At 31.5% G+C, this 26,682-nt stretch overlaps 2 protein-coding genes across 4 annotated transcripts; both read left to right on the top strand.

The window, feature by feature from the left end:
- The first annotated feature begins 223 nt into the window (after positions 1-223).
- LOC149497705 (putative terpene synthase 12) lies at positions 224-11,107 on the top strand. Its single transcript, XM_089719260.1, has 4 exons — positions 224-276; positions 2,494-2,706; positions 3,172-3,310; positions 10,913-11,107. Exons 1-4 carry the CDS (start codon positions 224-226, stop codon positions 11,105-11,107), a joined length of 600 nt encoding a protein of 199 aa, XP_089575386.1.
- An 8,208-nt stretch (positions 11,108-19,315) lies between these two features.
- On the top strand, positions 19,316-23,707 carry LOC105629600 (uncharacterized). Of its 3 annotated transcripts, none has more exons than XR_016320159.1 (2): positions 19,316-19,438; positions 19,544-19,908. XR_016320159.1 is itself a non-coding variant. In XM_089719593.1 (2 exons), exon 2 carries the CDS (start codon positions 21,850-21,852, stop codon positions 23,560-23,562), a length of 1,713 nt encoding a protein of 570 aa, XP_089575719.1. In that variant the 5' UTR covers positions 19,325-19,438; positions 21,810-21,849; the 3' UTR covers positions 23,563-23,707. The 3 variants fall into 3 exon arrangements, 2 of the variants coding, with proteins under 2 accessions (XP_089575719.1, XP_089575718.1); XM_089719593.1 differs by lacking the exon at positions 19,544-19,908 and adding an exon at positions 21,810-23,707 and having other exon boundaries at positions 19,325-19,438; XM_089719592.1 differs by lacking the exons at positions 19,316-19,438; positions 19,544-19,908 and adding an exon at positions 21,038-23,707.
- The last annotated feature ends 2,975 nt before the right edge of the window (positions 23,708-26,682 follow it).

Raw genomic sequence — 26,682 nt, 5'->3', positions numbered from 1 at the left:
CGACATCACATATCCATCAAAATGGGACATTTTAGTTTCCTTGAGATTGTTTCCTTTCTGTCTCTATCCATTTTCGCTTCTTTCCTTCCAATTGTTATCTCACTAAGCATCAAGGAGTTTTCCTTTCAGCACAGTGAAAAGTTTATCTAAAGGAACATATACAGAGAAAACTCATAGAACGATTAAGCAGATAACATTGTACATATCTAAGCAGTTAATGCTAATGCTAAATCAAGCAACTTTGAGACTCTGTGAACTTGAAGCTTATAATCTCTGGTAATTCAGCTTCTCCGACTGCAACCAATTAAAAGTAATTAATTGGAAAAAATTTTTTAGACAATATAACAAAGGATAAGGCTTTTAACAGCAATACCTTGATAAGCATATCTGTTGGAAGCCAAGCTGGTGCAGTTGGAATCCCAACCCAAGCGACCTGTCAAAACCATATCTAACTATTCAACTCTGAAAGAACAGGTGAATAGCAAACTGATAGTAATCTAACAAACCATCAAGAAAATAATAAAGTTTCTCTTTTTTTATTGACTCCCTCATCTAATAATTTGATAGAAGAATATTGTTTTATGGAGGCAAAGGTTAAGGACAAAATAAATTATTTAATCAAACTATAGGGACAATGTAGTTAATTTTTTTTAAAATCTCGGAGACTAATAAGTAATTTTCCTTCTCATTAAGCCATTTTAAATCTTATTTCATATAAATAAAATTAAAATGTAGAATTCAGTTAAAATGAATTTTTGTACTCAATATGATAATTTTGAAATATGAGAATTCAATATAATATCATAAAATTTTTGAAATTATTTATACCGAAACATAATTTAGAATTCTAAAAGTTGAGGAAAAAAATGTTTTCTATTATAAACTAAAATAAAATTAATTCTAAATCGAATCAAATGAAATGGAATATGCAATATGATTTTTGATTTTTTTAAATATTAATTCTTAGTATAAGCGAATAATATTTTTTTAAATTAGTTTTAATATGATATGACAATATTAGAAGCCAAGTATATTTACTAAAATCATTATAGATGATAAAATGAAAAAATATTATTAATTATAAAATTAGACTTTATTTGTTTTAAAATGATAAGGTTAGACTTAATTATTCGATTTCTTTTTTTTTAAAAAAAAAAGCATAAAAGCATTTGAATAGAAACAATCAACTATTGATGAATTGGATTTTAGCATTGCATTCATTTTTATACGATTAAAAGAGGAATAACATAATAATAAACACACATACACTTATATTAAGTAATTGTAATATATTATTATTTATTTATATTACAATTAAATACATATTTTTACATAAATTAAATACATATTTTTTGGATAAGTTAAAATAAATAAATAAGATAGAATAGATTAGATGAACTAATAAATATTTACTAAAATTTATTAGATGAAATTTTAAAACATTTATTAAATGAACTAATAAATCCTAAGTTAAAAAAAAAAAACTAATAAACCCTAAAACATTTATTAGATTTCATTTTTAGAGCCCTATAGCATCTGTATTGTTATTCAAAACTTTAAAAGTTGATATATATTATATTATAGTGTATTATATTATAATGTTTTTTTTGTAGATATTTCATATTTTTTTCATTTAAAAATTTATTTTAAAATTAAAAATAATAGTATATTTTTGAAACAATTAATATCATAAATAATCAATGATTGAAAATTTAATTAGTATAATATATTAAAATAATATAATAATATACTTTTTAATCGATTTATAAAAAGTATTAAAAAAAAAACTCTAATTTATCAATTATTAAAAATTCAAACTATTATCAATTATCCAATAACTAAGGATATTTTAGAATTTCTAAACTTTTATTAAGGTTATTATAAGTGATCCCTTATTCTTCAGATTCTCGTATTTATATATAGTATAGATTTGTGCAGGCTCAATCCATAAATTGATCCATGTACTTTACGTAAAAAATCGTGTAGTACCTCTAACATTGACTTTGACCTATTGAACACTTCAATTTAAAAAATTGTTTCAATTAAATACTTCAATTTGCAAAAAATCATTATATTGAATACTAACACTTATTAGATAGTTGAAAAATATGAAAATTATTGTTCCATACATTTTATTTATTTCAAAAAAAACTCAACCAACCAAGTTACTACACTATCCGGCTTTCCCCAATATACCCCATCCTATCCTGGAAAGTTGAGTAAAAACCTAAACTCACACCCAATAGATAATCCAAGAGAAAAGAAATTACAGACAAACAAAAAATATAAAACAAAAAAACTAGAAGTATATCAGATGCAATTTTTATAACTATGCAAAAAAAAATATTGTAGCTGTTATCCTTTTTCTTACTAAGGAATCTGCAAATGAGTTTCTTCCCCTCTTTATATGATAAACTGAACTTGAGATAATACATTAGCTAAGGCATTAAATCTATATATTGAGGTTTTCTGTCTGTAACAATTTGGAACTAGCAAAAATTTGGAACTAGCAAAAATTTTGAGGTTTTGTAGAGACAGAGTCATGGAGTGCTTCTTTTGGACCGTTGGAATGGTGTTTGAGCCACAATTTAGCAGATGTCGTAAAGGATTAACAACAGTGACTTCATTCATTACCACCATTGATGATGTGTATGATATTTACGGCACTTTGGATGAATTGCAGCTATTTACAGAAGCTATTGAGACGTTTGTCTACCTACCATTTCTAATATATCATATATTGTTAGATGACTTAATGTATAAATTTGAACTTGTACTTTAGGCGATTATCTTTGTCGTCCCTTTTGAACTTTGCGGGAACCCATCATGACTGTGCATTTTTACATTTCAATAATAACTATATCCCTCGTTAAAATGAGATGTGATAGTATAGGTTTATGATTAAATCCTATAAAGATATTTTATTTTGGCGAGTGGTATAATTATTGCTGAAAGTGTAGGGTTATGATTAAATTCACATTTCAATAACTTATTGCTTGGCTTTCTATTTTATGATCGAAAAAAAGGAGGCACATCGGCTTGGATTAGTCTTTGGATTAGCCAAATTTATTCCAAATTCATCTTTATTAAAATTAAATCTTTTTCCTGATAAAAAGAACAGCATTAATTAAATTATACTAATCAGATACAAATATTGAATTATTTCTTTAGATGGGATGTCAATGCTATGAAAGATCTTCCATATTATATGAAGTTAAGTTTCCTTGCTCTATATAATACAGTCAATGACATGGCTTACGATGCTCTCAAGGACAATGGAGAAATTATTATTCCTCACCTGGCCAAAGCAGTAAGTGATACGGATCAAGGAAGCAAGGTGAAGGATCCTCTAGCTCTACCCGTGGGGCCAATCACAAGAGCTCGTGCAACCAAGCTACGAACAGCCTTGAATGCATTTGCTCAAGAACAAATCACACTGGAGCTTCAAGATCATAATTATGCAAGATGTGAGATTGAACTTGAAGAAGCACCAAAGCTTGTTATGATGCTTGAGGCGTGCAATGAGGCTGCCATTTGATGCATTTTACATGATTCTATACTTAGGCAAATTTAGGAGGTTGTTATCTTATTATGAGCTTAAGTATGGGTTGTGTAGGGCCTTCGGCCCATTTGCCCTATTTTGTTTAAATTCTTTTAGTGGACTTAATTAATTAAGTGTAAGGTTGGTTGGGCTTATTTTCTAGAGTAGGGCCAGCCTAAGTTAGTTAATGTTTAAGTCAGGATTGTTTTAAGTAGTTAGCTTGGACTTGTATTTAATTAAGCCCATTTGGGCCACATTAGGGTTAGCTTAGGTTACTTATATTGTTGTAAGAGTTGCACAACAGCCACGATTGAATTGAAAAAAAAAAAAAAACAAAACGTTTTCTTCTTGTTCTTTCAAGAATAGATTGTGTTCTTCATAGAACCAAAATATCCTTAGTAGTTAAGCTTGTGAGTTCTACAAGATTAATTGCACCAAGAATTTCAGAATTGTTTTCAAGAGTACTTGAAGGTAAGTTTCTGATTCTTGTTCTAAATTCCTTGCTTTCTCTCTTCAAGAGTACTTGGGGGTTAAAGGGATTGTCGGGTACTTCCGAGATTGCATGCTTTCCGCTAGATGTTCCTTGTTGATTTGCAAGAGTACTTGTTAATTGGCTAGGGTCGTATTATCTGGTATCAGAGCACTGTGGTTGTGGATTTCAATCTATCCTAGGGTTAGGGACTTAAAAAAAAAAAAAAAAAATTCTTTAAATATTGTTCGATCTAGACATTATCTCTTTAGATCTTGTTGGGTCTAGACAATTTCTCATTAGATCTTCTTGGATCTAGAATTTTCTTGTTAAATCTTCTTGAATCTAGTTTTCTCTTTGTATCTTCTTATTGTTTGCATCATTTTCTAGTTACCCTTTTGACTAATTCAAGATCTATCTTTGAATATTCTTGTTGTTTGCTTATTTCTTGATAAAAAAAAAAAAATCTGGATCTGAATTGGTTGTTAAAGACATTACCTACCTAAAAAAAAAAAAAAAAAAAAAAAAAATTTGAATTGGGAGACACAAAAGTCATTGTTGGACTAAGTCATTACCTACCTAAATTGAATTGGGAGACACAAACCATCCACTTATACCTTGTTTAGCCCTTACCCTACCTAAATTGGGTCACATTTGTAGGTTAAGTGAGGATATAAATCAAAAACGTGTGCTACAGTAACTTGCTACAGTAACTCAGAAGCAAACTTGCTACAGTACCTTAAAACGTTTGCTACAGTAACTTGCTACAGGAACTCAGAAGCAAACTTGCTACAGTACCTTAAAAAAAAAAATTTTTTTTTGGGTTTTCTTTGTTTGCTTGCTTTGATTGGGTAGAATTAATTAGGTCCATATTTGGTTTGCTTTGTAGTGAACTAAATTCATACACTATATCCCTAAATCGTCTTTTAAATTCTAGTTTCAATTTCTTGTTTGTGTGCTATCTTTGCTTCATTTAACATTGCTAAAGTGTTATTTGCTTGTTCCTACACTTTAGTTTATTGATTTCTAGCAATACACCTTTCTTATTCTTGTATTGCCATTCAAACATTGTGATTTCTTGATAGAGTTTGTGCATTACTTAATTATATTCTTTGTTTTCCTAACTTTCTCTTGACTTTTGTAGCAACTTTGGGATTCTGAAGTGCAATTATTCAAGTGGAAAGAGTGGTAAAAGGCTGGAGTGAAACCCACATATTGTGAAAAAAGCCAAATAAAGAGAGAAACACGTGAGGGAGTGATAAACTAACCATTTCCTTTAGTTTTGTGTTTGTATTCTATTTCAGGATGTCTGATTCATCTAGAGATAAGAATGACAGCCCTCTCAAAGTTGAAGATCCAAAACTACAAGCCTTTCTAGATGCCTTCTCTGGAGAGATGGGACGAATCACTAGGCTTATGGAGAGTTTTAATGATAGACTGGAACTTCAGGAACAAAGGACAGAAAGACATGACCCTAATGCCACAAGGAGGGGTGCAACCACTTCCAAAGAGCACTCTAGACAACCTTGGCATGAAGAGTATGAAGAAGAGGATGATGAATGGCATAGAGAGCCTATGTGGGCAAGAGGAGGTAGAAATAATAGAGGAAGAGGAAGAGGGATTGGTAGAGGCCGTGTTTACAGAAATGAAACTTACTATGGAGAGGATGACGAAGAGGTTGACACACCATTAGATGGTAACTTGGGTAACATCAAACTCAAGGTGCCACCTTTCAAAGGCCGAAACAATGCAGACGAATACTTGGAATGGGAGAGGAAGGTCGAGATGATCTTTGAATGCAACAGGTATACTGAAGAAAAAAAGGTGAAAATTGCAGCCTTAGAGTTCCAAGACTATGCTCTATTTTGGTGGGATCAACTTAATCAGAGTCGAAGAAAAGTGGGAAGACGACCTATCCACAATTGGGAAGACATGAAGGAGGTAATGAGAAAACGTTTTCTTCCTGAGCATTATTTCAGGGAGTTGCATCAGAAGCTTCATAGACTCGTCCAAGGAGCCAAATCAGTAGAAGACTATCATAAGGATATGGAGATGTGCATGGCTAGAGCACACATTGAGGAAAATGAGGAGGTGACCATGGCTAGATTCCTAGGTGGCCTTAATAAAGACATAGCTGATGCATTAGAGATGTACAAGTATGATTCCATGGAGGAGATGCTGAATATGGCTATGAAGTTAGAGAAGCAGAGAAAAGGGAAGAGCACCACATCATATAGGGCTGCCAACAACAACAGCAATTCTTGGGGTGCTAGATGGCCTAAAAGGGAGGAGAAAAAGGAGTTTCAAAGCTCTACACAAAAGGGGACAGATTCAGTGCCTAAGGCATTCACGCCTAATGTGCCAACTTATTCAAAGGGTTCAAGTTCCAATACTCCTAGTAGAGACATCAAATGTTTCAAGTGTCTTGGGAAGGGCCATATATCTTCTCAATGCCCTAATAAGAGAGTAATAGTGATTAGGGATGGATACACCTATTCTGAATCTGAGGATGAAGAAAACCCAATGCCACCACTTGAAGACTGCCATGATGATGATGAGGTTGATGATGAAGTTTTACAACCTGAGATGGGACAATTACTAGTTACTAGGCGAGTTCTCAACTTGCAAGTTCAAGAGGAGAGCTTAGTACAAAGAGAGAATATTTTCCATACTAGGTGCTTGGTACTTGACAAGGTATGTCTTTTGATTATTGATAGTGGAAGTTGCACTAATGTAGCTAGTTTGAGCATGGTGCAGAAATTGGGTTTGACATGTGTGCAGCACCCAAGGCCATATAAGCTTCAATGGCTAAATGATATGGGTTCTGTAAGAGTAAACAAGCAGGTGAAGGTGCCATTTTCCATTGGAAGGTACAAGGATGAGGTCACTTGTGATGTAGTACCTATGCTAGCTGGGCATATTCTTCTAGGCCGCCCATGGCAATTTGACAGGCGAGTCCAGCATGACGGGTACACCAACCGGTTCTCCCTAGCCTATTTGGGTAAAAATGTGGTTCTAGCTCCTTTAACACCACAAGAGGTCTATTTGGACCAAAAGAGGATATTAGAAAGTGAGGGGCAGAATTGTATTCAGGGGGAGGGAGAAAATAAAGAAAAAGAAAAAAGGGATAAAGAGGCCAAGAGTGAAAAGAAAAAATTGAATGGCCCATTGGTGAGTGAAACACCAAGAGAGGGAAGAAAGAAACAAAACATGTATGTAAGAGAGAGAGAGATCCGTAGCAGTGTTGGTGAGGGTAGACCAATCTTAATGATTCGGTTTAAGGAAACTTTGCTTAATTTGACTGACATTGACATGTCTTCTTTGCCTCCTAGTTTTGTTTCTTTGTTGCAGGAGTTTTCTGATGTGTTTCCTGATGAAATGCCTAGCGGACTACCACCCCTAAGAGGCATTGAGCATCGGATTGACTTCGTGCCCGGAGCCACAATTCCTAATAGGCCAGCGTATAGGAGCAACCCCATGGAGACTAAGGAGTTGCAGCGCCAAGTTGATGACCTGTTGTCTAAGGGATTTGTGAGGGAGAGTATGAGCCCATGTGCAGTGCCTGTATTACTTGTGCCTAAGAAGGACGGTTCTTGGAGGATGTGTGTTGACTGCCGAGCTGTCAACAAAATCACAGTTAAGTATCGCCATCCAATTCCTAGGCTAGATGATATGTTAGATGAACTGCATGGTAGTAAATACTTTTCGAAAATTGATTTAATGAGTGGATATCATCAAATTAGAATGAAGTTAGGTGATGAATGGAAAACTGCCTTTAAGACTAAATATGGTTTATATGAGTGGATGGTTATGCCATTTGGACTAACAAATGCACCTAGTACTTTCATGAGATTAATGAACCATATCTTACGTGCTTTTCTAGGCAAATTTGTTGTGGTTTATTTTGATGATATACTGATTTATAGCCAATCTATTGATGAGCATATTGAGCATGTTAGGTTAGTATTGATAACTTTGAGAGCTGAAAAGTTATATGCTAAACTACAGAAATGCACTTTTTGCATAGATAGGCTTGTTTTTCTTGGTTTTGTTGTGAGTGCACAGGGGATTGAAGTCGATGAGGAGAAGGTTAAAGCAATTCGAGAATGGCCAACTCCTAAATCTATATCTGAGGTGAGGAGTTTCCATGGCTTGGCAAGCTTCTACCGGAGGTTTGTGAAGGACTTCTCTACTATAGCAGCCCCACTCACAGAGGTGGTAAAGAAGGAAGTTGGGTTCAAATGGGGGGAAGCGCAACAAAGGGCATTTGATACTTTAAAATCCATTCTTTGTTCTGCTCCTATTTTAGTTTTACCTGACTTTGATAAAACATTTGAGATTGAGTGTGACGCTTCTGGTGTAGGTATTGGTGCAGTGTTGATGCAGGAGAGAAAGCCTATTGCCTATTTCAGCGAGAAACTCAATGGAGCGCAACTCAATTATTCAACCTATGACAAGGAGCTATATGCTCTAGTGAGAGCATTGGAGGTATGGCAACATTACCTTCTACCCAAAGAATTTGTCATACACACTGACCATGAGTCTTTAAAGCACCTCAAGGGACAAGGTAAGTTGAACAAGAGACATGGTAAGTGGGTTGAATTCATTGAACAGTTTCCTTTTGTGATTAAATACAAGCAAGGGAAAGAAAATATTGTGGCTGATGCACTTTCTAGGAGGTATGCTTTAATTACTACTCTTAATGCTAAGTTGTTAGGATTTGAGCATATAAAATCCTTGTATGTTGATGATGATGACTTCGGTCTTATTTGGAGTGCATGTGAACATGGGGCATTTAATAAGTTCTTTAGGCATGAGGGGTTTTTATTTAAGGGAAATAAACTTTGTATACCCAAATGTTCTATGCGTGAATTGCTTGTATTAGAATCGCATTGTGGAGGACTTATGGGGCATTTTGGTGTTCTTAAAACATATGATATACTTGCTGAACATTTCTTTTGGCCACATATGCGTAGGGATGTAGAGAAACTGTGTGGTGTGTGCATAGCATGTAAGCAAGCTAAGTCTAAATCTATGCCTCATGGCCTTTATATGCCTTTACCTGTACCTACTTTGCCTTGGACTGATGTTTCTATGGATTTTGTACTTGGATTGCCCAGAACAAAGCGTGGTAGGGATAGTATTTTTGTTGTTGTGGACAGGTTTAGTAAGATGGCACATTTCATTGCATGCCATAAGAGTGATGATGCTGTCCATATTGCTGAGTTGTTTTTCAGGGAGGTTGTGAGATTGCATGGGGTGCCACGCACCATAGTCTCAGACCGTGATGCCAAATTCCTTTCTCACTTTTGGCGTGTTTTATGGGGTAAGCTTGGTACAAAGTTGCTGTACTCTACTACTTGTCATCCCCAAACGGATGGACAGACTGAGGTAGTTAACAGAACTCTAGGTACTTTACTTAGAGCGGTGGTTGGTAAGAATCTGAAAACCTGGGAGGATTGTTTACCTTTCATTGAATTTGCTTATAATAGGTCTATACATTCTTCTAGTGGTTATAGTCCATTTGAGCTTGTGTATGGTTTTAATCCTTTAACTGTACTTGATTTATCTCCTTTGCCTTTAAGTGAAATTGCTAACTTAGATGGTGAAAAGAAGGCTGAATTGATCCGGGAGATACATGCTAAAGCTCGGGCTCATATAGACATGAAGAACAAAAGCTATGCTGACCGTGCCAACAAGGGAAGGAGGCGTGTGATATTTCAACCTGGAGATTGGGTTTGGGTGCACATGAGGAAGGAAAGATTTCCAAACCAAAGGAAAGGAAAGCTTGCGGCCCGAGGTGATGGGCCTTTTCAAGTGTTGGAGAGGATCAATGACAATGCGTACAAGATTGATCTACCAGGTGAGTATGGCGTGTCTGCTACCTTTAATGTTTCTGACCTTTCTCCATTTGATTATGATTCAGATTTGAGGACAAATCTTTTTGAGGAGGGAGGGAATGATACGGATCAAGGAAGCAAGGTGAAGGATCCTCTAGCTCTACCCGTGGGGCCAATCACAAGAGCTCGTGCAACCAAGCTACGAACAGCCTTGAATGCATTTGCTCAAGAACAAATCACACTGGAGCTTCAAGATCATAATTATGCAAGATGTGAGATTGAACTTGAAGAAGCACCAAAGCTTGTTATGATGCTTGAGGCGTGCAATGAGGCTGCCATTTGATGCATTTTACATGATTCTATACTTAGGCAAATTTAGGAGGTTGTTATCTTATTATGAGCTTAAGTATGGGTTGTGTAGGGCCTTCGGCCCATTTGCCCTATTTTGTTTAAATTCTTTTAGTGGACTTAATTAATTAAGTGTAAGGTTGGTTGGGCTTATTTTCTAGAGTAGGGCCAGCCTAAGTTAGTTAATGTTTAAGTCAGGATTGTTTTAAGTAGTTAGCTTGGACTTGTATTTAATTAAGCCCATTTGGGCCACATTAGGGTTAGCTTAGGTTACTTATATTGTTGTAAGAGTTGCACAACAGCCACGATTGAATTGAAAAAAAAAAAAAACAAAACGTTTTCTTCTTGTTCTTTCAAGAATAGATTGTGTTCTTCATAGAACCAAAATATCCTTAGTAGTTAAGCTTGTGAGTTCTACAAGATTAATTGCACCAAGAATTTCAGAATTGTTTTCAAGAGTACTTGAAGGTAAGTTTCTGATTCTTGTTCTAAATTCCTTGCTTTCTCTCTTCAAGAGTACTTGGGGGTTAAAGGGATTGTCGGGTACTTCCGAGATTGCATGCTTTCCGCTAGATGTTCCTTGTTGATTTGCAAGAGTACTTGTTAATTGGCTAGGGTCGTATTAGTAAGTTCAATTTTGTTTTTAATTAATTATGAATTAAAGTTAATTACGTAGCTAATATTAATTATTATATTGTTTATGAACTCCTTCAGTGGGGTGATTTATGCAAAGCATTTTTGCAAGAAGCAAAGTGGGCCCACAACAAATCTACACCGTCATTTGAAGAATATATTGAAAATGGATGGCGATCTGTATCAGGAACCGTTTTACTTATGCATGCTTACTTTTTGATGGATCAAAACAACTCAAAGGAAGCACTTCATCGGTATGCATGGATATGTATTTAGAATTTTAAGTTAATGGAGTCAAATATATATAGTTCTTGATTTTTTTTTTTTTTTTTTGAGAATTATATAGTTTATGAAAATCAATTTTCAATCTTTTCTATACTATAATTAATATTTCCAGGCTAATCTTTAATTTTTTTGTAGAATTAATCATTGATATAATTCTAAAATTGTTTAATAAAAGCATTCTTGAATCGAAAATTTTACGAGTTTAATAACACATAATTGAAAAATATAGACTTAAAAATAATTTCTTGTATAATATAATTATATATTTATAAAAAAATAATTTGTGATACGTTTATGAAGTAATATAGATAATATGTAAAAAAAATATTAGAATTTAATGGGGTCAAATTAATTTTTTAATGGAATCATCTATAATATAAAATTTTAATATTTTCTTGTTCAACTCTATAATATAAAAATTATTTCCTATCAAAAAAAGATTTTTTAATAAAACCTACGATAAATAAATTGAAATGAGAGGAGGTTAGCTCTAGACTGCATATTGATTAATTCAGTTATCAATAAACTTGATTTTAAAAAAATCAGTCCAACAACTTAATTTAGAATTTTAAAAGTTGAGAAAAAAAAATGTTTTCTATTATAAACTATAATAAAGTTAATTCTAAATCGATTCAAATTAAGTGGAAAATGTGATATGATTTTTGATTTTTTTTCAAATATTATCCACCCTACCCCAATGGGGAAAGTAGCCCAATTTCTATATATATATATATTCTTATTATTTAATTTTTAATATCCATCTTGCGAAATGAAAAGACATGTTGATATACACAGCTAATGTTAAGACATGATTTTTTGCGTAACAACTTTAAATTAAAATTTATCTCTATTTAAATAATATTCATATTATAAGCGAATAATGTTTTTTAAATTAGTTTTAATATGATAGGACAATATTAGAAGCCAAGTATATTTACTAAAATCATTATAGATGATAAAATGAAAAAATATTATTAATTATAAGATTAGACTTTATTTTTTTAAAAATGATAAGGTTAGACTTAATTAGCGTCGATTTCTTAAAAAAAAAAAACATAAAAGCATTTGAATAGAAACAATCAACTATTGATGAATTGGATTTTAGCGTTCCATTCATTTTTACACGATTAAAAGAGGAATAACATAATAATAAACACACATATACTTATATTAAGTAAGTGTAATACATAATTATTTATTTATAATTTTAAAATACATAAATTAAATACATATTTTTTGAATAAGTTAAAATAAATAAATAAGATAGAATAGATTAGATGAACTAATAAATATTTATTAAAATTTATTAGATGAAATTTTAAAATATTTATTAAATGAACTAATAAATCCTAAGTTAAAAAACTAATAAATCCTAAAATATTTATTAGATTTCATTTTTAGATACCTATAGCATCTGTATTGTTATTCAAAACTTTAAAAAGTTGATATATATTATATTATATTATATTATATTATTTTTATAGATATTTTATATTTTTTTCATTTTAAAATTTATTTTAAAATTAAAAATGATAATTGATTTTTTGAAACAATTAATATCATAAAATATCAATGATTGAAAATTTAATTAGAATAATATATTAAAAAAATATAATAATATACTTTTTTAACCAATTAATAAAAAGTATTAAAGAAACTCTAATTTATCGATTATTAAAAATTCAAACAGTTATCAATTATCCAATGATAAGGATATTCTAGAATTTCTAAATTTTTACTAAAGTTATTAGAGGTAATCCCATTATTCTCCATATTCTCAGATTTATTTGTAGTATAGATTTTATCTATGTACTTTACGTAAAAAAATCATTGGCACCTCAACTTTTACTTTGACCTATTGAACACTTCAATTTTAAAAATTGTATTAACTAAATACTTCAATTTACAAAAATTATTCTATTGAATACTCAAACACTTATTAGATAGTTGAAAAATATAAAAATTATTATTCCAAAGATTATACTAACTACATATTAAGTGAATATCTTGCACATAAATACTAAAAATACCAAAAAATATTGTTATTAGTATAGATAGGAATGCAATATTAGCAAAATTCGTAACTTCAGGGACATACAGGTCACTCGTAAAATTCAGGATCCACAAGATTTTTTCGTAAAGTATAGGAGTACGTTTATGCATTTGGCTGATTTGCGTATGACTCAATGAGCTTTAATATGACTGAAATATGTGAGCTTATCTATGTGCCGGCAAGTGTCAATTGACTTCTCGATCTCGAATCGTGTTAAAGTCAAAAAGAAAGTTTTAACAGTTGAATTTCTATAATCTTATGTAGGCTGGAAATGGTATGAAAAAAATAAAGTATAAAAGAATTGGATAAAATGGTAAAAAGTATTAAAATTGAGGATTGTTTTTGTTTATTTCATCTACTCTTTAAAGATTTCATCATTCAATTGAAATGAGAATCAATCTACTACGAGGATGTTTTACTTTTATTGCATTCTTTTGATAAAAACTACAATAAATAAATTGCATTCCTTTACTCGTTTTGTTTAAATTTCTATTGTGTTCTGTTTCTTCCAAGAGTTGTGTTTGAATTTTCATGGCTTTTACTGTTTGGTTGCTGGGAAACATAATTTGATTTGTTTTCTGCTTTGATAAGTTCATATGATTTGCAGATGATTAGAAGATGATTTAAGGAATTTTCCACGAACAATTTTCAACCACTTCTTGCATGTTGTTCTTATTATTGCCATTTAAATTTCTTACCCGGCTTTGTTTTTTTTTTTTCTCTCTCTTGGCTTGGCAGTTTGGCAGGTGCAGGTGATAATATTCTTATTATGCAAGAAGACGCGTATGGGTAGGAGAAGTTGAAGTGAGCACCATGTTTTTTTTGTTTACTTAGCAAAGTGGGTATTAGAATCAGAAACTTGAAACGTGGGTCAATCGATATATATATATATTTCTGGCCTGTTTTGTTTCAGTTTAAAGCATTCTACTGCTTCATAGAATAGTGGGTTTTAACATTTTTGAAAAAACAATTGAGTCATAACTTAACTTCTAAACTCTATTGTATTTCAAAATGGAGAGAACAAAATAAGCAAGAATGTGCATTTATTTAATGATCATGTTCTTTAAACTTTAGTATATTTTGTTGTTTGGGTCTGTCTGGCTAACAACTCCATTTCTTTGACAAAAATTGAATAGATAAGCTTCTATTGTAGATCGTTGAAGCTACTGGATGAACAAAGCATCAGCGAGGTTGTGATCTAGATCAGTTTTTATTGTTGTTTTCCTCTTAAATACTTTGTTGCTAGAAGAATAAAGATGGATATTTCTCTTTTAATAATTTACATGCTCAATATTAATGTAATCATGTCGAATTATATTGTTGTGTTTGGTAGTCCAAGGTGAAGCTCTTATTTGGACTGCCTGTAATAAGTTAAACTGCCCTTAATAGGTTTTAATATTATTATACTTTTCTTAATGGACTACGATATTATTGTAATTATTGTCATATTACAGATTGTATAATAATCCTTGTTCATAATATCTAATGTCAAAACAATTGCATGTCTGTATTTAATTTAGTTAAATTCTCTCCAATGCTTAAAATAAATAATCTACTTTAAATAGTACTAAAAAATTAATGTTTTTGTTTATGATAGTTTGTTTTTATTATCTAATCTGATTTTCTCATATTTGGATCTATGTTTATATGATATAATATTCTTATACATTTATGTTTTGATTCCTTTTTCATTTTTTGAACTTATGGTACAACATCTATGATAAATTAGTGAAAATATGAAATGCAGAAAAAGATAGAATTACATGATTATTGATTTTAAAAGTAAAGTGGTTTCTAATTGTTTTTATTTCTTTCAGGTTCAGTAGAAATTGCAGTTTAAATTTTTTTTGATTTGATCAACTGAAATGTCTTTTCTTTTTTTTTTTTTTTTCTTATAGTCCATCTCCTTTCCTTGTCTTTTTCTGGTTTGGATGAAGAGAAAGTATAAATTTTACTGGATAATTAATCGGAGTTTTTTTTTTTTCTTTTTGCATTTATTTATATTTTAAGGCTAGGAGGGATTAGTTTGGAATGATTTTGTCTTTGGTGGATGTGAATGTTTGATCTATAACATTAATTTTTGTGCTTTTGTAATTTGCATGATGTTTTATTTTATTTGAATTGAAAAATTGTGTTTGTATTGCTTTTATGGGCTCCTTTTCACCAAAAAAAAATAAATAAATAAATAAAAAATGCGCTTTTGCGACCGATATTTGCGACCGACCTACATCGGTCGCAATATTGCAATTTTGGTGCCAAGTAAAACGACGTCACAAAGTTAAAAATTGAGATCGATTTTAATGAAATTTGCGACCGATAAATTTTAGGGCTTTAAACGCCAGACGCCCTCCTTCTTCTTTCTTCTTCTTTCTTTCTTCTCTTCCTCCTCTCTTCTCCTCCGTTCGCAGCGCCGTCCCAGTGTCTCGCTGTGCTGCTCCAGGCTGCCTGACGCCGCCCTGGTCACTTCTACCCGAAGTTCGCGCACTTTGGTCACTTCGCAAAACGCTCTCAGGTATGTTTTGCGTTTTTTTTTTTCATTTTTGCTTTTTTTTTTTGCGATTTATTATTATTGTTATTGTTATTATTATTATATACAAGAACATAAAAAGATTAATAATTTTAGCAATGAATTAAATAGAAAAAAAAATAAAAATTAGAAAATAATATTAAAGATATATAAATATTAAATTATTAACTTGATAAGTATAAATTATATTTATACATGTTGTTAATTGGTTTAACTAATAGGAACACAAATTGGTAATTATATTATATCCCCTACTTATAAAAATTCAGGAATAATTAAAAAAAATTAAAAGAGTAAATGATAGTTAATTTTTTTAGTTTAAATCATTAATTTTAAACCTAATTTAAATTATTTCGTCAATTTAAAATATCATTATATTTTAAGTATGTTATAAGTAAAAAATTAATAAAAACATTACAAGTAGAATAACGAGTAAAAATATGTATAACACATATTAAAAAAAAAAAAAACTAGTCCAAGTATAAGTTATAACAATTTAAATGTAATAACTACTCTCGAATCATTAATCATTCATATGAAATATAAAAATATTTATGTACCAACAATTTGGTTTTATGTCTTTAGAATCAAATTATATTTTTTACATTATTTATAAAATATTTAACTTAATTAACAAAATATTCATTATAGAATAACTATTTTTAAAATTAGAATTATATTAAAGTTGCCACAAACAATAACGACAACAAATTGCCATTGATAGATAATTAAAAACAATTCAAAAAGAAGAAAAAATGACATTGCCACATGATACATGATACAGAATAGCAATAATAGAAGCCAATTGTTATGATACATGTAAATAAAATTACTCTTTTTTGCAATTATGAAATAATGCATTTTATTTGTTATTATTATTGTTATTATTCTTAAATATTTTTTTTAAATGAATGATGTGTTTGGGTTGGAGGCCTAGTAGTGGCCATTTTGCCTTTGGAGAATGTTGGTATGATATAGAAGTGTTTATTGAAGTGTCTTTGTATTTGAGATTTGATTGTGTTGTGCCGAAGTGCTGTAGAATTTTTTTCCAAAAAATTTAATATAACCTTAGTATTGAATAAATGAACTTAGTGAGTTTACATTTATATATAGGTACCCTTGTTATAGAAATAACCTTAGTAAGTTAGAAGTGTAAATTGAACATTACATTTGGCATGTTTTAAGGATGGTTTAGACTAATGCAATTACATATAATTTGCCATTTATAAACACAATGTTAATTAGGTAGAAAAAATGCGAAATAATTGAGATTGATTGTACTGGAGGTACGAGGTCAATGGGATATTAAGACAAGAGTTCTTACAAGGATTGGAGGCGTTTATACAGTTTGCAGTTGGTAATCGCAGTTGTATGAATGGTAATAAGTTGAGGTGTCCATGTAATCACAAGAAGTGTCGAAATAGAGCCGTCTTAGACATCGATACAATTAAACTTCATTTATGCAAAAATGGGTTCGTGGAAAATTATTACGAATGGATACATCATGGTGAATCTCGAGTTTTCAGTGGGTCAGGCCACTCTATTCCGATAAGTTTAGAAGGTCAGCCTTATCAATTTCAGTATGGTAATCAATGCAATGATATGGTAATCGATGCGAGTAGAGTAGAATGTCATTGGGATAATATGGAGGAATCGCCACACGTAGCAGCATAATAATTGTTTGACATGCTAAGTGCAGCTAACAGTGAACTATGGCCTGGATGCAAGAATCATTTAGTTCTATCTGTTGTGGCACGATTACTAAACACGAAAGCGGAGCACCATTTTTTAGAAAGGTGTTACGATGATTTTGTGCAGTTAGCAAAAGAAATGTTGCCTGAAGGCCATTCAATAGTTGATAACTTTTACCGGATAAAAAATTAGTTCGGGGATTGGGACTACCCGTTGAAAAGATTAATTATTGTTGTAATAATTGTATGATATATTGGGGCCTTGACTTGGAATTCAGAGATTGCAAGTTTTGTAATCTTCCAAGATATCAACGGCGGGCTCAAGCCAATACTGGAACTGTTTCAATAAATCAACAACACCAAACTTACCATAGAAAATACAACAAGCCAAACAGTGAGTATCTCAGAAAAACTAAACAACCAAAATTATACCAAATGGTCCAGACTGATGTATTTGGCAATTAGTGGGAGAGGTAGGCTCAGACACATTACAGCCCCTCCACCACTAATCACTGATCCAGAATATCCCAAATGGGCACAGTCAGATTCCAATGTAATCACATCGATCATAGAGAATATAGAATCTGACTTGGTGAACCAGTATCTTGATTACCCAACCGCAAGAGATCTGTGGAAGGGAATAGAGGCAATGTATAGTAGTGGTCAGGATGGTCTACAGATCTTCGATCTGACTGTGAAAGCCAATAGCCTGAAGCAAGGTTCAGATCCAATCGAGAATTTTTACAGCAAGCTCCTGGCTTGGAAAAGAGCTATGGGTGGTCAAAGTGGCTTGGAATCGAGAAGGAGAAGGATGAGAAGGTTGATTCCATGTCAAGAATAGCACCAAAGGGATATGATCCCAATGAAGATGTGAAGGATGAATAACTGTGGCATTAGGGAATCTAGTCCGCCAAAGAATCGAGCACAGTGCTCTATCAAGACAAGCACTCTTAGAAATAGAAACAGAGTTACCACGTGTCCATTTGAACAGAACACAAGAAAAGCCCAAATCGAGCAAAGCCTACCCAAAAATCTAGTCACACAAGTCACGACAGCTAGCCTGCAAGTTAGACGAATACCCATATTGCTCCTGACCAGAAGTAATTGCATTGAAATCACCAAGAAGAAGCCATTCCTCAAAATTATCAATCTGACTCAAGATTAAATCCTGCTAAAGAAATTTTTTAAGAGCCATAGTGATACGGATCAAGGAAGCAAGGTGAAGGATCCTCTAGCGCTACCTGCCGGGCCAATCATGAGAGCTCGTGCAACCAAGTTACAAGCAGCCTTGAATGCATTTGTTCAAGAACAAATCACATTGGAGCTTCAAGATCATAGCTATGCAAGATGTGAGATTGAACTTGAAGAAGCACCAAAGTTTATTATGGTGTTTGAAGCGTGTAAAGAGGCTGCCCATTGATGCATTATACATGTTTTATACTTAAGCAAATTTAGAAGGATGCTCTTTCATTGTAAGCTTAAGTATGGAGCATGTAGGGCCTGTGGCCCATTTATCCTATTTTGTTTAAGTTATTTAGAGTGGATTTAATAAGGCTTGTTGGGCTTATATTCCAAAGTTGGGGCAGCCCAAGATTAGCTAAATATTTAAGTTGGGCTTGTTTTAATTAATTAGCTTGGGCTTTATATTTAATTGAGCCCATATGGTCCATAATGGTTAGAATATTTTTAGCCTTGATTTAATGCATGATTGTAGGCTTGACTTTAGCCTTGATTGTAGCCTTGATTTAAGGCATGATTCTAGGCTTGATTTGAGCCTTGATTTAAGGCATGATTATAGGCTTCACTTTAACCTTGATTTTAGCCTTGATTGTAGGCTTGATTTTAGGCTTGATTCTAGTTCCTTGTCTTCCATTTACTAGTATAAATAGGTGCTTCCATTGTAAACAAGAGACACACAACAACAATAATATATATGAGTTTTCTTCTTTGAATGAAAGCAACCATTTTCCATTCATTAGTAATTGAGCTTGTGAGTTCTACAAGATTAATTGCATCAAGAATCCCAGATTTGTTTTCAAGAGTACTTGAAGGTAAGTTTCTGTTTTCTTGTTCTAACTTCCTTTCTTTCTCTTTTCAAGAGTACTTGGGGATTTAGGGATTGACGGGTACTTCCGTGATTGCATGTTCTTTGCTAGATTCTCCTTGTTAATTGCAAGAGTACTTGTTTAACGAGAGACTGCCATAAACAAAAACTATATTCCATGGCGTACTAGGCCCAGGTGCAACTCTACAAACCATGAATTGAGCATGAGTATGAATGACAACAGTTGTAAAACCCCTATCAGACCAAAGAAGCCAAAGACCTCCACTGAAACCAAACGCTTCAACCCGTATCGAAAAATCAAAACCGAGAGAAGAGTTTTGAAAAAGTTTTATTCTTAATAATAATTTTTTTATTTTCTTTTTCGTTACTGAATAATTTGTAACTACTATCATTTTAATTTTGTAAGAGATTTATATGTCCCTTGCAATAAATAAATGGCTATTGATGATTAGACTATTTTAATTTTCTTCATATTTTTTTCTTTTATATCTTAAATCTGTTTAACTTAAAAGAAAATAGTATTTAGGAAATTTTTAAAAAAATAGAACTATATATTTCTATTTGGATTACTTTTTGGAGTTTCAAGAATTTATATGTATATGCATATACTCCTTTATTTGATGTATTCGATAAGTAATACTGTCATCGTAGCAAAAATGATTTCTATTATTAATTAGATCACATTCTCCTTTCTTTTCTTTTACCTAGCAGTAAAAGAAATTTATTACTCCCTCCGCCTAAAAAAGATAATCCATCTTTTGAATAAACTATGTTTTCTTATCGATTTTATTACAAATTTAAGATTTAAAATCGTCTTTAATAAAATAATTTTATTTGAATATTATCTTGGCTTTAATATGAAAATGAAAAGAAAGAAAGAAAGTGAATGAACGTAAACTTTTATTTTTTTTGGTTATCACGATTATTTCAATATCTTTTTGAGTATAAAATGATTCTTATTTTGAAGTTTATAATTACCACTCTATATAAGCGATTTTCCTCAACTGAATGAACCTTTTAACCTATAAAAAATGTCTGCTGAACTTTTTTAATAAATGTACATTATAATTTTTAACGTATTTCACTTTTAATATCTTTTAAATTCACTTCCTTCCATCTGTTTTTAATAATGTATTTTTAAATATTAATAAAAATAATATACTTTTTTTCTTCTCTCTCTCCTCAATAAAATACTGTGTATATTTTATTTGAAAATTTATTTTTAAAAAATATGTCCAATCAAATCATACAAATATAAAAAAATTAATAAAAAAATACATATTTTTTATTTCTCATTGAAATAAATATTTTAAATTATAATGAAAATATAATCAAATATTTTAAAAAATAAAATATAAAAATTTTCAAATTTCTCAGTATAAAAAAATATAATAAAATATTTAGTAAATTCAAAATTTCATTAAGAGCAATATCGAAAATCTCATTATTTTTCTCTCCTATTTTCACATCTATATATAATATAAATAGAATTTGTTGTTGTACTTTTTTATATGATTCCATCATTCAACTATTGCAATATATTTTCAAATATTACAAATTCTCGCGTCTATCAGTTGTTTTCAACTTATGTCACTTTTAACAGAAAAACATTAAAATCATTAAAATTCAAAAAAGAAAGGAAAAGAAAAAAAAAAGAAATTTATAATTTCTTCAGTTCGGTAAGTTAATACTCCACTAATAAAGAATTTGAATTTAATGTTGGCGCTATTTTCTGCTCTCTAATTCTCAAGCTCATATCAGACCTCCACAAAAGCCCGTTGCTTATCTTCTCTCTTCCGCTAGACGTCAACGGGGCACATTAAATCAGACCAAATCCCTTCTCGCCATTATCAAATTTCTCCCAAAAACTCTATACAAGATTGGGTCTTTCGCTTTATTTTCATAATATTATCCAAGATGCTCTCAACTACCAGCAGATGCCTTACTAATTTTCGGCTTCATCGGCTAATGGGTATTTTTGATTCCGTTTCTTATAGTACTTCTACCAATACACAAGCGGGAGGTAAAAGCAAATCTTATTCATTCGATAACATTGATGATGCTTTGGCTTCTTTCCAGTCGATGCTTCATAGTAATCCCTCACCGCCTGTTATGGAATTTAATAAATTATTATCTGCACTTGTTCGATTGAAACATTATGCGACTGTCATTTCTCTTTACAAACAGATGGAATTGTCTGGAATTTCTCTCAATCTACATTCTATAAATATTTTGACTAATTGCTTTTGCCATCTGGACCGCGTGGATTTTGGGTTCTCTCTTTTGGGGAAAATCTTCAAACTTGGTTTTCAGCCTACCATTATAACGCTTAATACCTTGATTAACGGGCTTTGTAGTGAGGATGCATTTGATGAAGCTGTGGAATTATTTGATGAGATGGTTGCAAAAGGCTATCAACCTGATGTCTATACCTATAACGTGATTGTGAATGGTCTGTGTAAAATTGCGAAAACCAATGTGGCCTTTGGTATTCTGAAAAGAATGGTCGAGGAAGATTGTGAGCCTGATGTGGTGTCATATAATGCTATCATTGACAGCCTTTGTAAGGATAGATTGGTTACTGAGGCATTAGAGCTCTTCTTGAAAATCAAGAGTGAAGGCATTTCTCCTTGCATTGTGACTTACAGCTCTTTAATCAATGGTCTGTGTATGTCAAGCCGATTGAAGGAAGCTTTTTTGCTACTTAACAAAATGTTGAAAGCCAACATCAGGCCAGATCTAATTACATTCAATATATTGGTTGATGGTCTTTGTAAGTGTGGAAGGGTTTCAAAGGCTTGTGGTATTGTCAAATTGATGATTCAAAGAGGAATAAAGCCTGATGTTGTGACTTACAGCTCTTTAATCTATGGTCTGTGCAATTCAGGCCGATGGGAAGAAGCTTCTGTGCAGCTCAATGAAATGTTGGAAGCGAACATCGCACCAGATTTAATTACCTTCAACATATTGGTTGATGGACTTTGTAAGGAAGGAAGGGTTGCAAAGGCTCATGGTATAGTCAAATGGATGATTCAGAGAGGAATGAAGCCTGATGTTGTGACTTATAGCTCTTTAATATATGGTCTGTGCAATTCAGGCAGATGGGAAGAAGCTTCTATGCAGCTCGATGAAATGTTGGAAGCGAACATCGCACCAAATTTAATTACCTTGAATATATTGGTCGATGGGCTTTGTAAGGAAGGAAGGGTTGCAAAGGCTCATGGTATAGTCAAATGCACGATTCAAAGAGGAATAAAGCCTAATGTTGTGACTTACAACTCTTTGATGAATGGATATTGTCTACTCAACAAAATGGATCAAGCTAGGAAAATTTTTGACATGATGCTAAGCAAGGGTTGTACACCTGATGTTGTTACCTACAATATCATGATTGACTGTTACTGTAGGAGAAAAAGGATAGATGAGGCAATGAGGCTTCTTGATGAAATGCCTCACAAAGGATTGATTCTTAACCATGTCACTTATAATTCTCTTATACATGGCTTGTGTAAAGCAAAGAGCCCTCAAGCTGCATATAAGTTTTTGAAGGACCTGTGTGCTAGTGGCCATTCTCCAGATGCGGTAACCTACAATATTTTGATAGATGGCTTCTGTAAGCATCAGTGTCTAGATGTGGCGTTGTCCCTATTTCATGAAATGCAGAAAAACTCATTGAAGCCTGATATTATTGTCTATAATATCCTAATTGATGGTATGTTCAAAGCTGGAAAAGTTAAAGATGCGAAGGAACTGGTTTCTAGACTTTCCATAGAAGGGTTGCGGCCTGATGTTTACACATACAATACAATGATCAATGGACTTTGTAAAGAAGGATTACTAGATGAAGCATTCAAGCTGTTCAGAAGAATGGAAGGGGATGGTTGCTTACCAGATAGTTGCTCTTATAACGTGATTATCCAAGGATATCTCCGGCACAACGATTCATCCATAGCAACACAATTTATTGATGAAATGGTTGGCAAGGGTTTTTCTGCAGATGCCACCACCACAGAGTTGGTAATAAATTTAGTTATGAACAAGCCTGATGACCCGCTTGTACAAAAGCTGCTAAGCTACTCTAAATGTTCTCAAGATGTTAACTTGAAGTGAGATTTCAGAATAGAACAATTGTTATACTGTCGCAAGAGGTTCTGTTTTCTGCAATTCAATTTGTATATATTATTATCTATTTACATTTGCCTCATTTGATATGCATATAATACAATTCTACATCCACTGTATAATATTTACTCTCTGTTTTTTTGTTAACCAAATAGTATTTTAATCTATGTTTTCCGTTGATTATATCTTCATCACCACAGGATATATTTCGACACACATATCCATTAAAATGGGACATTTTAGTTTCCTTGAGATTGTTTCCTTTCTGTCTCTATCCATTTTCGCTTCTTTCCTTCCAGTTGTTATCTCACTAAGCATCAAGGAGTTTTCCTTTGAGCACAGTGAAAAGTTTATCTAAAGGAACATATACAGAGAAAACTCATAGAACGATTAAGCAGATAACATTGTACATATCTAAGCAGTTAATGCTAATGCTAAATCAAGCAACTTTGAGACTCTGTGAACTTGAAGCTTATAATCTCTGGTAATTCAGCTTCTCTGACTGCAACCAATTAAAAGTAATTAATTGGAAAAAATGTTTTAGACAATATAACAAAGGATAAGGCTTTTAACAGCAATACCTTGATAAGCATATCTGTTGGAAGCCAAGCTGGTGCAGTTGGAATCCCAACCCAAGCGACCTGTCAAAACCATATCTAACTATTCAACTCTGAAACCAGAATATGAGTTTCGAACACATAAAATAACTTAAAAGTGCATGCTCTCCAGAATATGAACACACAAAATAACTTACAAGTGCATGCTCTCCACTCTCAGATATTCGTAAATCCAACACCTAAAAAATGAAAATATTGTCAAGAAATGCTAATTATTTACTACGGAACAGGAAAAAGAAAATAGGAAAGCTATCTCTTTAACACGCTTGTGTCTTGATTTCTCATGACCGTGGACACTCTCCATTAGAAAGCAAATGTTCTAAAAGAACAGGTGAATAGCAAACTGATAGTAATCTAACAAACCATCAAGAAAATAATAAAGTTTCTCTTTTTTTAACAACAGTGACTCCCTCATCTAATAATTTGATGGAAGAATATTGTTTTATGGAGGCAAAGGTTAAGGACAAAATAAATTATTTAATCAAACTATAGGGACAAAGTAATTAATTTTTTTTTTTAAATCTCGGAGACTAATATGTAATTTTCCTTCTTATTAAGCCATTTTAACTCTTATTTCATATAAATAAAATTAAAATGTAGAATTCAGTTAAAATGAATTTTTCTATTCAATATGATAATTTTGAAATATGAGAATTCAGTTGAATATCATAATATTTTTGAAATTATTTATACCGAAACAAAATTTGGTAAGTTGCAATGAGCTAGTATAAGTCAAATTGCTTTGATACAACTGAGTTTCAACAATCACTTACTTATAAATCTACTAGTGTTTTTTATTACGTGCCTTTGCAAGTTGATATTATTCGGTATTATTCATTGTTTATATTTAATAATTTATTCTTATATACTATTAAATATAATTATAATTTTTCTCTTATATTCTCTCGATAATTTATATAATATTAAGACATGATTTTATGTATAACAATTTTAAATTAAAATTTATCTCTATTAAAATCAATTATACTAAATAATTGTTCTCCTTATATTTGTCAATTTAAGAGACTTAAGGTCTCTTCGGCAATACTAGTGGTTCTAGTAACTTTTAGATATTTTAATATTTGTTCGCTATTTTACCAGCTGTTAGCTGGTAGATATTAGCGGGTAGCTTAGCTGTTTAAATAGTGGTTGTAAGTGAAAGTTTTCAATAAAAACAGACATTGAAATATTCATCTAGAATTTTCAATTATATTCATTATAAAAAAAATAATTTCACTGTACCTAAATTTTCAAAATCTAAGGGAGGAAAAATTGAAAGTTCACTATTTTATAAATAAAATGGGAAATTGTTTATATTTTAGGGGATCAACATTTGTTATTTTTAATATTTGTTTGAGTATAAATACAAATATATAAATAACGTTTTTTTTTACCATCAAATATAAATAGGCCAAACATAAAAAAAAATTTAGTAAAAGAGTGAAATGCAAAACATTAGGTTACATAACGTTTTAGAAAACACTCCATAAATTTCTAAAAGCTACTTTGTATATCAAGTTAGCAAATTCAATAATTTAGAGAAATACTGTTTTGACTAGTTTAAGGCACTAAACGCTACTCTAAAAGCTACTCCTAAACACGCCTTTACATTTGACTGTCATTTAAAATAAATTATTTTCTATTATATATTACTAGTGTTAAAACCTGCACGATCCGCGGAAAAATATTAAATGATGAAATAATCTTTAATAGATCATTTAAAAATAACAAAATTGTATATTAAAATGATCATGAAATGCATACAAAATTGTATCTTATTAAGATATGCTGAAAAATTTACAATGCTAAGATTTGTCTTCTTAAGTATCAGGTGAAACCTTTCACCTAGGCATGCAAAAGTAAAAGTCATACATGGTATGACCTGCATAAAAATGCAAATACACTAGCGATAATAATTTTGAGAATTTAATAAACTATATTGAAATAAGAAATTATGTATTTTTTATTTTATGTTTATGATTTATCATAAATGATTATTTATTTATTTGAAATATTAATATATTATACTTATTTAGTGTAATGTGTCTTATGTGTATGGAAGTTCTACTTTTTAACATTATTGTATCACGTACTTTCAATGTATCTTGTGTCCCGTGTTCGTACAATCTATCTTCTGACATATGAGACTACTCCGTACAACAAACTAATCAACCAAGATTTTTTTCTATTATCAATAAAAAATAAAGTGTTTTTAATTTATTTTTTGTCTTTTTTTATTAATGAATGATCAAAAATACTTTTCTTACAATTAAAAAACATATTTTGGTAGTCTTGGTAAATTATTCGTCTTTGTCACACTTTAAAATTATTTTCTATCAAAGAGAGATTTTTTAATAAAAACTATGATGAATACATTGAAATGGGAGGAAGTTAGCTCTAGGTTGTATATTGATCAGTTCAGTTACCAATAACTCAATTTTAAAAAAATCAGTCCAACAACATAATTTAGAATTCTAAAAGTCGAGGAAAA

This window comes from Jatropha curcas, chromosome 3 (genome assembly GCF_041381405.1).
Source record: "Jatropha curcas cultivar XTBG-Jc1 chromosome 3, XTBG_Jcur_1.0, whole genome shotgun sequence".
Taxonomy (NCBI): domain Eukaryota; kingdom Viridiplantae; phylum Streptophyta; class Magnoliopsida; order Malpighiales; family Euphorbiaceae; genus Jatropha; species Jatropha curcas.
This window is presented reverse-complemented; position numbering and strand designations above follow the sequence as displayed.